This window comes from Rhinolophus sinicus, chromosome 18 (genome assembly GCF_057876585.1).
Source record: "Rhinolophus sinicus isolate RSI-liver-muscle chromosome 18, RSI-T2T, whole genome shotgun sequence".
NCBI classification, from domain to species: domain Eukaryota; kingdom Metazoa; phylum Chordata; class Mammalia; order Chiroptera; family Rhinolophidae; genus Rhinolophus; species Rhinolophus sinicus.
Genome location: NC_142518.1, coordinates 115,459,322 through 115,478,037, shown reverse-complemented (window position 1 = coordinate 115,478,037; position 18,716 = coordinate 115,459,322). Strand labels below are relative to the sequence as shown.

Here is an 18,716-nt window from a genome sequence, read left to right as displayed (position 1 = left end):
CATATAGCTCAGAGTAGAATTGCTGAATAAAATGGTAACTCTATATTTAACTTTTTGTGAAACTGCTGGACCGTTTTCCACAGTGGCTGTACCATTTTAGACTTCCACCAGTAGTGCATGAAGGCTCCAGTTTCTCCATATCTAAGAGAGTTTTACAGTTTAATACTTATATCTATGATCTGATTCAAATTAATTTTTGGTTATGGTGTGAGGTGGGTGTACATCTTCATTCTTTTGCATGTGGATATCCATTTGTCCTAACATCATTTGTTGAAAAGATTGTTCTTTCCCCATTGAATGGTGTCGGCACCCTTGTCAAAAATCAGTTGATCATAAATGTGGGAGTGTATTTCTATACTCTTGATTCTGTTCCATTCATCTATATGTCTGTCCTTATGCCAGTACCACACTGTCTTGATTACAGTAGCTGTGCAGTAAAGTTTTGGAAATCAGAAAGTGTGATTCCTCCAACTTAGTTATTTTTCATGATTATTTTGACTATTCTGTGTCTCTTGCATTTCCATATGTATTTTAGGATAAGCTTTTCCACTTATGTAAAGAAGCCAGCTGGGATTTTCATAGAGATAGCATTGAATCTGGTCAATTTGAGGACTATTTCCATTGCAGGAATATTAAGTATTTTGATCTATGAATTGTCTGTGTAGACTATCTGCCATCCATAGATAGGGACAGCTTTATTTCTTTACAATTTGTATACCTTGTATTTCCTGTTCCAGCCTTATTGTGCCAGCTTGGACTTTTAATACCATATTGAATAAGAGTGGTGAGGACGAATGTGATTTTTCTTTTTTAGACATGTTATACTGGGATGTGTCAACCTTTGGTGGATCTACATAACCTAGTCAACCAATGTATTCCAAATTACCAACTCAGGTTGTTAGACAAAATTATGCGTAGGTAAAATAGCCATTCAAAGTGTATGTAATTCTAATTTCTAATATGGTAAATATTGATAGCTATAACCTAGATAAACAAAATCCCTTTGAGTCCTCAATAATTTTTAGGAGTTGTAGGAGTCCTGAAATCAAAAACTCAGAACTATTCGTGTAGGATTGTTCAAGAGCTGTGATTCTCAAACTATTGTCCCTGGACCAGCAGCACAAATATGTGTATCACCTGGGAACCTGTTAGAAATGCAAATTATTGGGTGCCACCCCAGGCCCAGTTGTTCAAAATCCGGGAGGTAAAAGCCCAATAATCTGTGTTTCAGCAAGCCTTCTGAATAATTCTGTTATATGCTAAAAGTTGAGAGCCATTAATAAAGTATATTGTGTCAGGATGTTTGACAATGAGAAGAAAAATTGAGTTGTAGCTACTGAGAGAAGCATGGTCAAAGAAAGTTTATTTTCAAAATAGAAACCACTGTATGAGCATATTATAGGTGGAACATAAAAAAACAGGGAGAAGAAGATTGGAGGAGTTGGATAAAGAGGAGGGAGGTTAAACGATGGGGCATAAACCAGAAGGAGATGGAAACAAATCTGATCACGTGTGTGTAGAGAGGGCTAAACATTTATTTAGTGCTTGCTAGATGAGTCAGTGCTCTGTGCACTAGAGATAAAAAGGTCAATAACTGTCATATGTGGTACCTCTCTCCTAGGAACTTAAGGTAACTTTTGTGGGAGGTGTAGATGTGGAAACAGATGCATTACAACAGGGTAATTGCTTTAAAAGAAATATGAATGAAGTTCCACAGTAAAACAAAGGATGAACATCCATCTTTGCTGTGAAAATTAACAAGACTAACTGTTTCTGGTAAGGAAAGGGACATAAGGTATTTTGAGTTGCAGAGGAGAATTAGATGTTGGATAATGGAGCTCATGAGTTCTTTCTATTAAGGTGGGAGGTGGAGTAATTTTGGGCAGGCTGCAGTAGCAGGATGTGGCATGCTACGGAGCGCTTGAAGAATATGAAAAAGGGCTTGCACATGTGTGTGGAAAATGACCCAAGGAAATCAACAGAGAAGGAAACTAAGTTGTACCTACTAATACACTTGACATGCACCGGGAGCTGTAACATTTTTGATTGCTGAGCTGAAGCGATAGTCTGGTTGAAGTTAGCATAAACTTTTAGTAGGTCCATTCGGCAGAGTTTACTGTCTTTAGATTGACTGTGTTGTCATCATCACTTAGCAGCATAGTAGGTGATGGTCAGTCTAGCATTTAATTCCTTGCATGATGGAGCATCTCCAACCTTGGAGCTTTTCTTTTCTCTTCCAAGGAAGGGCAAGCCTAAGTTCCTTAATCCATCAGTATAAGTTATGGTACTTTACAGATCTGCTAGGTTATGATTTCACAGAGGTGTACCACATAAGAGCAAATAACCTCCTTGGTTCCAATTCTTGGCACTGGTGGTAGTTTTGACTGCTAAAATTGTTCACATTTTTGTATGTTGCCTTACAGTTTACAGAATATTTTACATCTGTGGTCTCATTTGATCCTCCTAAGATCAATCCTATGTGGTAGAAATTACTATCCCTATTTTACATTTAGGGAAATTGAGGCTCCAAGAGGTTGTAACTTGCCTAGGGTCACTGAGCAATGAAGTGGAAAAGCTGGGAATGCAAAGCCCGTTTTCTTTGTATGATATCAGCATAGGCTGGGCATCATCCCAGACCTAGTGAACCAGGTTCTCCCAGTAATGGGACCTGCGCATGTGATTTTTAAAGACATTATGCTGCCTTTTCCTTAAGACTTCTTTGTCTGAATTCTCAATCTTTGGGATTTGAATTGTTGATTTCTGGCCGTACATGTGAATGAATTTTCAAAACTAGTTTGAATTATAGAGCTTTGATATCGTCTAAAATCTGGTTAATGATAGACACCTTACGGATTCTTTGAGCATTAAAGGCTTATATTGTTTTATATGTTATACGAACAGAAACCACCCTCCTCCAATATGGGGTTTATCACTCAGCATTTGTTTTTTATCAAAAGATTTTCTCCACCTTGAATAATGAATCAATCAGCCAAGTATTCATCATTTATTTGTATAGATACGAATATTATTTTATATCTGTAGATAATTGAAATTTGGCTTCTTGAGACTCTTGTGTTTGCGATTTATTTTCTCCTTTAACATAATGTAGTATTGAAGCCTTAGAGGAGAGAATCTACTTAGTAAGATGTCAAGCTTAATATTTAGCAGGTAGAGGAGAAAACTGGAGAGAAGCTGGCTTCTTATATTTTGAAATTTTTCTTCTCTACTCAATTAATTTTCTTATCTAAAGCACAAGAATATTTGACACCACATAAGGAAGAGGGAAAAAAAAGCAAATGTAGGGATATTTTTCTCCTACAAAGTACACTATAAAATTATTTTCTTGCATATGTCCATGGTTTGTTTTTTTTTTAAATAGGCCTTGTCAGCTAAATTCTTTTTTTTTCTAATTAAAGTTTATTGGGGTGACAATTGTTAGTAAAGTTATATAGATTTCAGGTGTACAATTCTGTAATACATCATTTATATATCACATCATGTGTTCACCACCCAGAGTCAATTATCTTTCCATCACCATATATTTGCAGCTAAATTCTTAAATGACTAAAACAAGCCTTTTTGACAAGTGCCTACATAATGTGAAATTGATGTTTTTGTTCAATTGAGGGTGTTCAGTCATAGAATGGTAGCGCTGAAAGGACTCTTAGAGATAAGCTACTACAGTGTCCTCATTTTATAGATGAGGAAACTGCAGCCAGAGCTTCAAGGTTATGCATAATAAATATCAGAGGAGCTCTTCAGAATCCAAGACCAGAGAGCACTAAATTGCCTTTCATAGCAGACATTCGTTCACAGCAGTTGAGACCATGAGGTTATTGTGAGCCTGTTTTAGGACAACACTCTTCTGTTTTCTAATGTGGAGATAAATACAAGAGCTCTTCAAGCTGTGGAAGCGTCTACTAGACATGGCATTATACCATCATATAATAACATAGGATTCTACATCACTTCTGGCGTTTCCAGAAAAAGGAAGTGACTCCCAGTCATTCAGTGTCAACTCTGTGTTACCCATGATTCTTGTCACTTATTTCTCTGTATTTTGACCTGGCTATTGTGTTTAGCTAGACCAACTAGTGTTGCGAAAAGAATTAGAAAACAAATGAAGGCTTTTTAACACCAGTTAAAATACATTAAAATTGACTTATAGACAAATAGCTTGTTTCATTTTAACCAGTTATTGACATTTTTTTTTCCTTTCCCAGGCAATTGCTCAAGATGATTTTCAAAGAGCATCTGCATGTGTCATGCGCTGTAAGGATATGTTGATGAGGCTCCCTAAAATGGTAAGGGAAACCTCTGCTTTTATTCTTCAAGAGTTTGAAAATATATCAAGTTTTAGGAAGAATTATTGCTGCCTTCTGCAACCCTTTCAGTTCCACTGCGTTGATCTTTGAAATATTTTGTGTGCTTCTTTACTAGAAAGGGTGTTTTAAAAAACAATATGGGTTATTTCTTAACATTTCTTTGCTTTCCTTTTTATTGTCAAACCTTTCTGATAATATTTCCTCACATTTCATGCTCTGAGATGAAAGAAAAAAATGAGTTTATTTCCCTGCTGATAAGGTTGACAGCAGTTAATCAGATCACTGCCATAGTATTTTTCTATATTGGGATTTGGAGGTGTCAGAGATTTGATAGGATAAATAAAGCCTGCGTCCCAGACTGCATCTCATCAAAATTCCAGAGTTGATAAGTTTTTATTTCTCTACTTTATCTCCCTTTTCCATTCTTTCTCCCCTGTTTCAGTGCCCATGCCTACTTCAGTGTTTACTATCACAGAGGGAATCGATAACAAGAATATCTTTGGGAGATAACAGAGACAGGGAGAATGTTCCCAAGGCTCCGTAAATCGTACCTGCTTGTGATATTGACCTTACTTTTTCTCTAAGTTCTGTGTTATAATATAGAACTGGATTCCGTAAATATTACTATATTGCCAATTACATGCTAGGTACTCTTCTCAGCTTTAAAATTTTTAAAGCAATTTCATATTTACAAAAATGTTACAAGAATACTTCAAAGAACTGCTGTACGTAGCATAATGTTCTCTAGGTCCATCCATATTTGTTGCAAATGGTAAGATTTCATTTTTCTTTATGGCTGTGTAATACTCCATTGTATAAATGTACCACAGTTTCTTAATCCAGTCATCTACTGATGGGCTAAAAAAAAAAAAAAAAGAACTCCTGTACACCCTTTGTCCAGAGACCCCATTCAAGTTTCCCAGTACTGTCCTTGATACAAACTGGGTTCAATCTAGGACTGTACCTGGTCTCCAGTCTCTTTCAATTTGTAACACTTCCTCACTCTTGCCTTGACTTTCATGATCTTGGCAGTTTTGAAGATTACAGACCAGTCATTTTATAGAACATAGCTTAAATTTTATTTTTAGTTAAAAAGTTGTTTTATTCCCATATAAATTGGCCACATAACGTTGTGTAAATTTGAGGTGTGTGGTGTGTTGGTTTGATACATTTATATATTGCAGTATGATTACTGTAATAGCGTTAGCTAACACCTTTATCAGGTCACAAATTATCATTTCTTTTTTGTGTTGAAAGCAGCTAAGATCTAGTCTCTTAGCAATGTTGAAATTTATAATACAGGACTGTTGACTATGTTGTGCATTAGATGGCCAGGACTGGTTTCACATTTGTACCCTTCAACATCTCCCTGATTCCCCCACACTTAATTTGGGTTTGTTCAAAGTTTCCTCCTGATTAAACCAGGTTATGAATTTGGGGCCAGAAAATCACAGAAGTGATTCTGTGTTCTCATGGCTTCCAATTGAGTGGCATACAGGATCCATTATTCTATTATTGGTGGTGCTAACTTTGATTTCTTGATTAAAATGGGATCTTACAGGTTTCTCTATGGTAAACACACGTATTTTCTCTTTGTTATTCATAAGTCTTTTGTGGGGTGATACTTTGAGACTATTTAAAATCCAATTTCTCATCCCACTTTTACTATTCATGGATATTTATTGCCTAAATTAGTAATATAATGGTTGACAACTGGCTACTTTTATAATTTCATCTTTCTATATTTATTACTTGATATTCTATAATATATTTTTATTGCAATTCCCTGAAAACATGAAATTATCCATTTTAACCATTTTAGTGTACAATCCAGTGATATTAAGTACATTCACAATACTGTACAACCTGCAGTTACTTTTGCACCAACCTAACAGATGTTCTCTCACCCTCCTTGGGCTCTGACTTTCTATGCTCGTCCCCTGTGTAGATGAACAATACATTCTTATACTAGAATGCTTGCGTAGAATCTTATCAAGGAAACCATGTAGCCCCCAGAGTCTCTGTAATTTTCCCCTCTGGAAAATTATAGAACTATAAAAAGAAGTTCCTAACAAGCCTGTATGTAATTCAGCTGGCTACTGTTACAAAGAAGAGAAAGTGCATGAAAACTGGGTACGAGGCATGGCTGACTTAACATGACGATGTCTCTAGTCCTTGGAAGAGGAATTTATGAAATTGATTTTATTTTAAAAATCAGAAACCGAAAAACCTACTCTAAAGCAAGTTAAAGTTAGCGTCTATGTTAAAGTAAATATATGCCACACAACACTTCTAGGAGTTTGATGGAGGTGTCGTGAAATCAGATAATGAGATGGTTGGAAATAATTGGTTTAGTGCCTAGATTCTATAGGTACATAGTGAAAAATCAGTTAACTGGAATAATTGGGTCGTAGTGATATTTTGTGTAACTGAACTTTGTTTAGTGAGACTTGGAAAATTCTTCCTATATGAACAATTATTTAAAAAATGTTTGCATATGTTTACCTACTTCGGTAAGTAGAACAGAGAGACTTTCTTTGATATTTAAGACTTATAATTACTCAAAACAAGTTTTGTGATATAGGTACAGCATTGTAGAAGGAGATACTTACCAGTGTGGCTAGTGGTGAGACACTTCACTGCTCTGATAATCAGTGTCCTCATTTGTCAAATGAGTGTATGACAACATGGTCTCAAATGTCCCTTCAGTACAAAAATGCCTAGTCTTCAATTTACCGAAACCCTGGGCCATGGCCCAGAGTGTATGTGTGTCTGTTTATATTTTTATAGCAAAAACCTGTTAGCAGATTGTTTTCTTAGTTTTTCCCTATTTCTCCTCAAGATTTGAAACTTTAATTAGAATTTTATTTTCATTAGTTGATTTGTGTTTGCCTTGCTTTTATCTTTCTATTTTTAGTTTGCTCTAGAATTTATTTTCTGTGTAGAGTTTTACTTCACTGAAACTTCATTTACACAAGGAAAATGGCTGATTAGTCTCTTAAACCCTTTGAAGTAATTAAATCAAGATTCAGCTAGATTTCATTCCTGTTCTTCTGTAGAGGCACAAAGCTTCTAAATGAAGTCTAGGATGCCTAGACTTTATTACCACTCTTTTGCCTATTTATACTTACCATTTTGTAGCCAAATGTTTAACACTTATATAAGACTTTGTATACCTCTCTCTGTAGTAAAATCTAATCTCATGGCACACAAATGAATTATTTCTCTGGAAGTAAAATTCAGTTTTCTGCCTGTCATGGCTAGCTGGGATGTAATTACTTTCTCTGACCCTTTCCACCCACTGCTTTGTGTATCTGGGAGAGCGTAACTTACTTAAGGTATCGACTTTCATTCCAAACTCAAAATCACTTGAGCCTTAAAAATGACTCATTGGAATCTTTGTAATGACATGTTCCATTAAATTTTAAGTGAGTTATATACTTTTTAACTAAACACCTACAGCATATGGAAAGCTTGATCAACTTTTTCATGTTCTGGGCTGCAGTCAGGCTCTTGGCATAGCCATTCGAATATTAATGCTTCTAACAAATCTGTGTTTATTTTTAGTTCCTTCTATCATTGTTGCTTTTAAATGTGTGTGGTTTACTTTCTATGCCTGCTTTTACATGTAATTTTTAAATTTTTATCACTAACACATAGTTTAAAGAGAAAAAATAATTCTACAATTCTTGTTACAAAATCACTAGTCCCATACCCCTCCACTTTTTTTTTTTTTTTTTAATCTTGCAGAATAGCTACTTTCAGTTATTTCAGCTGGGTCTTTTTATATTTACCTCCATATCTCTAAATAGTGTTCTTACACTGCCAGTTCTTGATTTTTCAGTTTTAGGTATCATCTATTGACTTGCCACTTTAAAAGATGAATTTAAATCTTTTTCAGTCTCCCCTTACCCCACCACACATATGCCTACTTCCTGCCACTCTATTTTCTCTACATGGTTATACCATAATTTTGGTTAGATTACTATTCAGTGTTTATACTGCTATGTTATGTGAATGCTATTTTCATTTGAACCATATAGGGTACTAGGATTACTTTTTCTTGCCTGAACAGCATTTTGTTTCCTCTGGAGTTAATAATTGCGTTGGTTTTCCTAATCAATTAGTTTTCCATGTACTTAATATGATCTCTTCTCCAATATTCTCTCTCCCCTAATTAAGTAAACTTCTTTTGAATATATTGAAATATTTTAGTTACTTTATCAGTTTGCTTGAAGGAATTTGCCCCACGGTTTCTGACCTGCTCTAATGTGGGCAGGTTGCTCTTCTCGTCATGTTACACAGTTGTGGTTTGAGATCTTCCTTCTCCATTTACTTGGGAACTCCCCTCACTTCTCTCTCAGTTTGCTCTCTGTTTTGTGATTCTTGTGTCTTTCTTTTTGTGGTTTTAATCCCTCATTTTTGTGGGGCATATTCTCCAGTAGCTTCCTGACAATGGTAGCAAGGGATATAGGTTTATTTAGACTCTGCATGTCTAAGCATATTTTCATTCTACCATCACATTTATAGTTTAACTAGATGTAAAATTATATTGTATTTATCTTTCTCTGTCTGACTCACTTCACTTAGCATAATACCCTCTGGGTTCATCCATGTTGTCGCAAATGGTAAGATTTCATTCTTTTTTATTGCAGAGTAATATTCCATCGCATGTATGAATATATACATGCACATATATCTATCACATCTTTTTTGTCAATTGATTTATTTTTTAAAAAATTGAGGTATTAGGTTGATGCAAAAGTAATTGAGGTTTAAAAGGTTAAAAATAATTGCAAAAACTGCAATTCCTTTTGCACCAACCTAGTATAATCTATACATAACACTGTATTAGTGTCAGGTGTACAACATAATGATTCAATATTTGTATACACCACAAAATGATCACCACAATCAGTCTAGTTAACATCTGTCACCATACATAATTACAAATTTTTTTTTCTTGTTATGAGAATTTTAAGATTCATTTTCTTAACAACTTTCAAATATGCAGTACAGTATTATTAACCGTAGTCACTATGCTGTATTATGTTTTTTGAGGTGGTTATTTAAAAAGATTCAATTACAGTTGACATTTACTATTGTATTAGTTTCAGGTACAGCGTAGCACACCACATCTTTGTGCAGTCATCTGTTGATAGACACTTAGCTTCCATATCTTGGCTATTGTAAACAATGCTGCAGTGATCATAGGGGTCCATATATCTTTTTAAGTTAGTGTTTTTGTTTTCTTCGGATAAATACCCAGAAGTGTGATTGCTGGGACATAAGGTAGCTCTATTTTTAATTTTTTAGGACCCCACCATACTGTTTTCCACAGCGGCTGTACCAATTTGCAATCCCACCAACGGTGCATGAGGGTTCCCTTTTCTCCACATCCTTGCCAGCACTTATTTGTTGCATAGCATCCTGTTATTATTTCAGGCTTGCAATATATTATTTTCTCTCTTAGAAGATATTGACAAATTTCTCTCCCCCATATTTGTTCTCTGCATAATCTGTTTTTTCTCCAAGGTGATTTTTTGTGTTGTGTGCATGTGTGTTTTGTCTCTGCCTTTCTATTAGATGCTTTCCTCAAATGTCCAATGATCACTAGCTGCTTATCTTTAATAACAAAACACTAAAAATCTCATTGGAAGCTCTGTTCCTAGGTCTTCTCTGTAATTTCATGTGGATGAGGTGTTCTGTAGGGTAGGCTGCTTGCTAATTTCAGTGTCCTTGGATCTTTTCTCTTGGGCTGGTCAAATTTCCCATAGAAGCCTCCTCCAGTCTATCCCTTAGAGATCCAGTACCTGGCTTCTTGGGTTCTGGGGGTCAAGGAGGAGGGAACAAAGACTTGGGTCTTGATACTCAGTTTGTACATTTTTCCTTAATCACCCTCTATTCAGTACAGCACCACTACCCTCAATTGTGCCTCATCTCCCCAAGGTCAGAGATCCTCTGTTTTGCAACCTGCAGTCTGTTGCAGTTGTTTATCTGAATGAGGAAGGGGACATGATGGTCTAAATCCATCTCAAACATAGCTTCAACCAATACTTCACCTTTGCAAGGTATCTTGGGTGCCAACTGCTGTAATTGGGAGGTGGTTATGGCAATATAAATTGGGTTGCTTCTCAGCTTTCCACATTGCTAGTATAGTATTCTGCTATCTCATTTATACTAAGTCAGTTACTAATTTATCCATTTATTTTCCAGCTTCTAAAATAATGTGATCTTGTTATGCTGTCCTGTTGTATTTATCCTAGTGGTTTTGTGCCTTTTAAAAAATTTTTACTTAATAGCATCAAAAGGAATAAAATACTGAAGAATAAATTTACCTAAGTAGGTGAAAGACTTGTACACTGAAAGCTATAACAAACTGATGAAAAAAATAAAGCAGGAACAAATAAATGGAAAGATATCCTGTGTTTATAGATTGGAAGACTTAATATTGTTAAAATGTTTATACTATTCAAAGCTATCTATAGACTCAGTGTCATGTCAGTGTCAAAATCCCAGTGGCATCTTTTACAGACACAGAAAAAAAACTTCGAAAATGAATATGGAATCTCAAGGGACCTAAATAGCCAAAAAAATCTTGAAAATGAAGAATAAAGTTGGAGGCCTCACACTTCCTGATTTCAAAACATATTACAAAACTACAGCAACCAAAACACTGTGGTACAACCATAAAGACAGAAATATAGACCAATGGAACAGAATAGAGAGCCCAGAAATAAACTTTGCATATATGGTCAAATGATCTTCAACACGGGTGCCAAGGCCGCTCAATGGGGAAGTCAAGTTGGACCTTTACCTCACACCATATATCAAAATTAACTCAGGGTGGATTGAAGACCTACATGTAAGACTATAAAAACTAAAACTATAAAACTTCTAGAAGAAGATGGGAAGAACTTTATGACATTGGATTTGGCACAGGTAACAAAAGCAAAAATAGACAAGATGGACTACATCAAACTTAAAATTTTCTGTGCATCAAAGGAAACAAGCAACGTAGTTGAAAAGCAACCGATGGAATGGGAGAAAATATTTATAAATCTTATATCTGATAAGGAGTTAATATCCAGGATATGCAAAGAACTTCGACTTAACAACAGAAATAAATAACCTGATTTACAAAATGGGCAAAGGACCTAAATAGACGTTTCTCCAGAGAAGATACACAGATGGCCAACAAGTGTATGAAAAGATGCAGATAATCACTAGTCATTGAGGAAATGCAAATAAAAATCTCAATGAGATATTGTTTCACACCCATTAGGATGGCCACTATCAGAGAAACAGAAGATGGCAAGTGTTGATGAGGACTCGGAGATACTAGAACCCTGTGCACTGTTGGTGGGGATGTGAAATGGTGCAGCTGCTCTAGAAGACAGTATGGCAGTTCCCCAAGAAATTGAAAAATAGAATTGCTGTGTAGTCCAGCAATCCCACCTCTGGGCATACACCCGAAAGAACTGAAGCAGGTTCTTGAAGAGCTCTGTGCACCCCCATGCTCACAGCAGCCACATTCACAGCAGCCAAGAGCTGGAAGCCACCTGAGTGTCCATCGGTGGATAAGCAAAATGTTGTCTATCCATACGGTGGAATATTATTCAGCCTTAAAAAGGAAGGAAATCCTGTCAAATATATGAGCCTTGAACACACTAAGCTAAGTGAAACAAGCCAGTCAGAAAAAGCCAAATAGTGTGTGATTCCCCTTACATGAGGTCTTGAAAGTAGTCAAATTCATAGAAACAGAGAGTAGAAGGGTGGTTGCCAGGGCTTGGGTGGTCGGCAAATGAGGAGTTCAGTGGGCAGCTTCAGTTTTGCATGATGAAAAGTAGAGACCTGTTGCACAACGTGAATATAGTTCACACTACTAAATTGTACACTTAATGTAGTTAAGAGGTAAATTTTGTCGTGTTATTTTTTTTTTAACCACAATTCATTTTTTCCCTTCACTATCGTTTTACTGGGGTTTTCAGGAGAGAGCAGAGTAACTGTGTGTGCTCAGTCTGGCATCTTTAACAGGAACTTGATACTGGCTTTTTTGGTTTTCCTTTTGTTTTTTCCTGCTTTTTCTTTCTGTTTACTTTCTCCCACCTTCCTGTGGGTTGGAGGAATGCTGTAGAATGTTTAGAATTACACTTTGATTTTTCAGTGATATAAGCACACAAGTCATATTGGATTTGGGGTCACCCTAATCCAGTAGGACCTAGTCTTGATTACATTGCAAAGGCCCTGTTTCCAAATTAGGTAATATTCACTAGTTTCAGAAGGACATGAATTTGGGAGAAGGGACATTATTCAACCTGGTGTAGTCTTGATAGGACAAGTCCTTCTACTTTGTTCTTCTTCAATATTGCCTTAGCTGTTCTGGGCCTTTTATTCTTTCATATTCATTGTAGAGTCAGCTTATCAAGTTTGATGAACAATTTTCTGTATAAAGATATTTCGCATTCAGTTGCTGTCATAAGTGATACCTTAAAGATTATATTTAAAAGTTTTTTGTCATTGGTATATAAGATGCAGTTGTTTATAAATGTTTGTTTAATATCTAGCAACTTCTCTGAACTCTCTTAGTAATTCTGATAATTTTATCTGTGAAGTTTCTTGGATTGTTTGCATTTGCATGTTTTTACTGTCTCTTTTTTCTGCCTCGGTTGCTGTCTATTTCACATTATAAATTGCTAGAGGACAGAGACCTTTCTTTAATAAGCTTTGTAGAGTTAATGGACATTGAATTGTATATTGAAAGATATGAGAGGAGATTCTTAGGTGGTGTGTAAGGAGAGAAAACTTTTGGTAGCATTGCAGTGTTAAAGCTGATAAAGGGAAGAGGAAAAGGAGAGAGGAAAGAGCTGAGTTAGAGGACACAGGCCATGTGATAGAAGAATAATTAAGCCTACATCAGGATGGGGCTACTAGTAAAAGACCATTTAGTCTGGACAGTTAAGAGTTATTTTACTTTTTTGATAGAACTATAGTGTTAGGAAACTCATGATTTTTAATTTTAAAGGTCAGTGAAAGTATTTAGTGTGTTTTTGATGGGCTTAAGGTTTAGACAAGGGACCTGAAAGTCTAGAGCAGGAAATCTTATAATGACAGGAAATGATTGGATAAAAAGGTTGGAAAAGCTAACATAGTGTTATTCACTTAAAAGGACTTAATTAAGTAACCAACTAACTTTTTTTCTGAAGACATCCTTCCTGTATCCCAAAACTAGATTAGGAATTACTGTAAGGTGTTGACATGAAGGCAGAAGGTAATGCTGTATTGTTCAGAGGCAAATAAAGTGTTTGGAAAATTGTATCTTAGAATGCCAGGAAAAATAACTAATGACCTATTGATCATTACTGAGATATCTGAGGGTTAGAGAAAGCTGAGGGAGGGAGGGATTGGAAGGTGAATGTCTTAAAGCCAATAAGGAAGAAAGCCAGGCAATTACATTCAATTATTGCTACACTATTATAAATAGAAAAACAATGTAAAAATACATGACCTATAAATGTTTAAACAACAACAAAATCACAAAGAAAAATAGCTTGGAATTTGAGACTTTAAAAATAATAGGAGGTTTGCTTTTTCTGAATTTTAAAAACCCAATTTACAAAGTAATTTTCAGAAAATGAAGTTATCTAGTTAATTAAAAATAAAAGGCCTTGTAACAAACTGAGTAGTTAGTGATCAAACTCATTTTTAGCATCAGTATCTAATTAAGTTTTAAAAATCATCTATATAATCTCATCTTGGCATTGGTATTTGGTTGCAGCTATCATTTCTGGGCAGGAGATGTAGCAGTAGCTGGAGGTCCTAGAGATCCCCTGGGTCCTGGAGCTCCCATAATGCATTAGTAAAACCCAATATACAATAACCTTACAGAGCTACCTTCTTTGAATTTTTTTTGCTATTGTATATTGCTTGCAAAATGAGATGTTAGCACTCCATAAAAGGCTAGAAACATATTTTTTAAAGAGATACTTTCATGAATCTTAGCACTTCATACCCCATTAGAAATGTTTCATGAGCAGAGATTTATGTCTGTTTTGTTTACTGATGTATCTCTAATGCTTAAAATACTACCTAATAGTTAGGAAATGCTTAGTAAATATTGCTGAAGGTATAAATGAATGAGTGAACGGGGCAGAATTGGTAGTTAGAAAATTTTTTTGGTCATTATGTTGAAAATATGCTGTGGGTCTCTTGAAAGATATTTTCGTATTTTGCAGGTATGTTGTCATGTTTATTATTTCGTATTTTTTTCTCTCCTAGGAAGTAGCATTTAATATGGGTCCACTTGCAGGTTTTATGAGGACAGAGACAAGTACTGAGGAAATTGAATAAAGACTCAGTACACTTAAATGTTCATCAAAAGCTTTCTTTTCCATTTTCCTCTGTACAATTAGTCGCAGGCCTCTCTGCAGCAAGTGGGTGTGAGCTGCATTATTCCAGTCTAGCTCCATAATTGGTGTGTCCCTGTGTGAACCTGTGGGATCTGGGGCATATAATGAGTTAAGCTTTTTCTGCTGAAATGTCAAGAATGCATTGAAATACTTCTGGATTCTTGCCAGACGCACATTACCAAGACTATTCTTTATTTTAGATTCAAATATACAGTAGGTCTGATGTGCTCAGGCATGCATATTGAACTTCTGAATGTACTGTAATTCAAAGGGAAACTTTTTTAGAAGCAAGACAGGTCTTTACATATTATTTATGAATAACTTGCCTCAGATCTTGGATTCCTAATTGAGGATCTGCTCTGTAGTCTTACTCAGGTAAAACTTATAAAGGACTCCTTTACATGGGTCTAATCAGATTCTGGGTAGACGGTTTCTAAAGGGGATATTTGGATAAATTATTAGATTAATTTTTTTTCTCGTACACCATTTGCCAGTATTTTGACAGATGAAAATTCTGGAAGATGCAGGGACTGAGGTGCTCATTAATCCATAAAAGAGTATTTTCCTGTGGCATCATTCACATACTTGTTCCTACTTTTAGCTCAGTGGTAATTTATGTAAAGAAAATTTCTGTTAAAGAGGGTCCATTAAAATAATTATTTCTAAATAAGTCTTGTGGCTAGATAAATGCTTTGGGCAAATTTCAGAACTTTAGAATTATTTAAAGTTGTCTTAATTTTGGGGAAAAATAATTTTTCCTCCCCTCAGTGAATTTTTGGGGGCTTTGAATATACTCCCTAACATAATGCCTTTTTTAGCCTGTCCTTTTGCTTGGCAATGATTAGGTTTTCCACTTGCTGTTATAAAGGACCTTTCAAGTTCTGTTACTAGTATATTGTATTACTTTTCCATACATAACTAATGCCAACCTGAATGTTTTTCAGCTCCTCTTTAAATAGAGAGGTTTTCACAAGGAATAGTGGGTTATTTTGATGTATAGAACTCTTTAAGTATGTCTAAAGACTCTGAACTGCTGTAGATTTTTTTTAATGTTCCTGAAATCATGAATCTGACATGTGTTTTTTTTTTTAATATTGCAGATCAGATACCTTCATATTCTCTGTTACAACTTTGGAGTAGAAACCTACTTGCAGAATAAATTTGAAGAGTGTGCTTTCTGGCTGAGGTAACATAAACAAAAATAATGAATGTAAATACAGGGATATTATCGTAAAGTTCAGTTAATACTTACTGTAGGGTGCCTTGGCAGTTTAAACATTGTCTGACTTCAAAGCCGACATGCTCAATTTATTTACTCCTTTAACATGTATTGTTTATTATTCTTACATGTTGCCAGTTGATAGAAAAGTGTATTCTATTCTTAACATAACATAAGACTGTGCTCTCCCTCCATTCCTCCTTGGTATCTCCATCAAGAATATGGAATGTTTTTCTTTGCCTTGGTACATACTGCTGTCTGCCAACCCCAGAGCATGAGGCGGAGGGGGTGGTGGGTGGGAGTAGGATCAGCTAAAATTATTAGTCTAAATGAATTTTGGTATTTTAATATCAGTCAAGTAAGTATATATTTAGCACTTACTATATGCTCAGTACTATACTAAAATTTGTACTGCTGTGTTGAATCTGGAAATACCAAGGGAATAGGGTAAAACTATAGCAACTACATGCAATAACCCTGTCTTTCACTGAATACCTATGCCCAGCACAGATTCTCACACATATAGACACTCAATAATTTCTAGTTAAATAAATGATTTTATGTGAAAAATGTATTTTTCTGGAGATGTTCCATAAGGTGCTTTCATATCAGGGCATCATGGAGTAAAATATATTAAATCAATTCATTGAATGTTTTCCTTTTCTGAGAATAGGGTTAGTTTTGGTTATTTGGAGCTACTCCCATGATTACTTTAACTATCGTGGAAATTTACATTTGCCCTTAGTGAAATAAATACAAATATGGTCATTAAGATTATAGTACTCACAGCTATATATATCTCTAACAAAATGTTTATGCAAATAACTTGTTTATGTAAAAGACTTTAGTGCTCAAAGATTGATCAAACTCTATAAAAGAACTATGCCTAACAGAACAAGCTCATGCAGTTATAAGAGCTATACATGTCTCAACTGAGAATGCAATATACCTGAAATTGTAGTATAAATCATTTTATAAATTGAATTATTTAAAATATACCGTAGGAGCTAACTAGTTTAGCATAGGTTTTGCAACAGGTTTCCTTTAAGTGAACAACCTTTTTATAAAGCGAATGATGAGTGAGCTCTGATTGGCAGGATTTGAGGGTAGAGCACGCAGAGTTTATAGCACCAACCTATCAAAAGACTAGCATGTCAAGAAGACAGGAATGGGAAGCGCAATAATAATAATAAAAAAAGCATGCTGGTGCATAGATGGCTTCTGGAAGCTTAAGTCTATGGAGGTGAGCTTGAAGTTTATGCCAAGAATGAGGGTGAATGTTCTCTGGGAATGGGTCATAAGAGTAGGCTGAGGCTTGAAGTGGCATGACATGTAGGATATTTCCACAGATGCCATGGGATATTGGCCTCTTGCCTGTCATCCTTTTTTAGAAAACCTTATAGAAGGAAAATACGGTGACAGGACATGACTGATAGCCATGCCATAAGCTAATTATATCACATTTTTACTACATATTTAGTGGCTATGTTTTTAGGAATATAATTTGATCTGCAGTCATATAGTGTAATACAGAATTGTACACCTGAAATCTATGTAATTTTACTAACAATTGTCACCCCACTAAATTTAATAAAATAAAATTTTTTTAAAAATCTTTCTAATAACTGATTTATAGAGCATCACTATTTTGTGAATCTTTGTGTTCTTTTCACTAGAATGAGATTGGGGGAAACAAGAAGAATTCCAGTCCTAATTAGTATATACAATTTTAATCTCTTTGCCTGATTATTTTTCCACATGTTTTGGAGATGTATAAATGACTTGCTAAAAGTATTTTCAAATGCCTTGAAAAAAATTTAATGTGTTTTAAAAGAGGCAAAATAATTATCAGTATTAATATAGGAATTTTAGCAGAATGGGTAGTTTTTCTAGTATTAGATCAACTCTCAGTCAAAATTTAATTACCTATGACATCAGTGTGAAATTGACTGTTGTGATATCTACTTTTTAGCATTATTTTAGAGCTTAAATGTAATGATGCATGTATTGTAATGTTCAACATGTGTGAGAAGGAGAAACTGCCCAGTAAATGGTAGCTGCTGCTGCTATCTCTAGGCAATATGTTGCTTATTTACTGCAAATGGGCACTGATGTGGCTAGTTCACTACTTTGTTCCAAAATTGATCACATTGAAATCTAACATGGATTACTTGTTGAGTTCCCAGGTAAATCAATCATAAGGATAAACATCCACATTTTCTATCATATGCTAATAATTTTTAGAACAATTTTTCTTCATGCTTTAATCGTCCATGTGTTGAGAAAGCTATTGGGAGTGTTGCTGATACAAGCAGGAATGAATAGCTGCTAATTAAGCACCCTTCTCTGTAAAATTTATACCAGAAGGAGGCTGTGGAAAGTGAGTGTACTTCCTCCTACAAGCTTAACTCTTTTGAGGACAGTGAATATCTTAAGCGAGAGGTTATATGTAATTTGGAAGTACCCTTTCAGTCTAAAAGGAAAAACCCCATGTTCACACAAATGATAGGGTATCAACATTGCTGTAATATATTACAATTTTGTTGAAATAGAAGCCTAGAACACAAAGGGTGGTAAGTGGGTATGGTTTGTAAAGCTCTTTTCTTCCCCTCCGTTCTTGTTAACAGATCTGTTTTAGACCTTTCTCGGTTTTTGTCTTTTCCCTGCCTTTTCTTTTGCTAAGAAAAGTTCAAGAACAGCTGCTGCTCTCCGTGGTTCTGCCACACTCTTTTGATCACGTCCCCTTATTAGAGATGTCACAGA

General features: G+C 35.3%; 1 protein-coding gene across 1 annotated transcript in view; it reads left to right on the top strand.

Annotated features, from left to right (window-relative positions):
• The window catches only part of TEX11 (testis expressed 11), a 139,749-nt gene that overhangs the window by 27,381 nt on the left and 93,652 nt on the right, over nucleotides 1-18,716 (top strand). Inside the window, exons 7-8 of the mRNA XM_019747905.3 lie at nucleotides 4,224-4,304; nucleotides 15,835-15,920. Of these exons, the coding sequence (XP_019603464.3) occupies nucleotides 4,224-4,304; nucleotides 15,835-15,920 (167 nt within the window). The remainder of the gene's footprint in view (nucleotides 1-4,223; nucleotides 4,305-15,834; nucleotides 15,921-18,716) is intronic.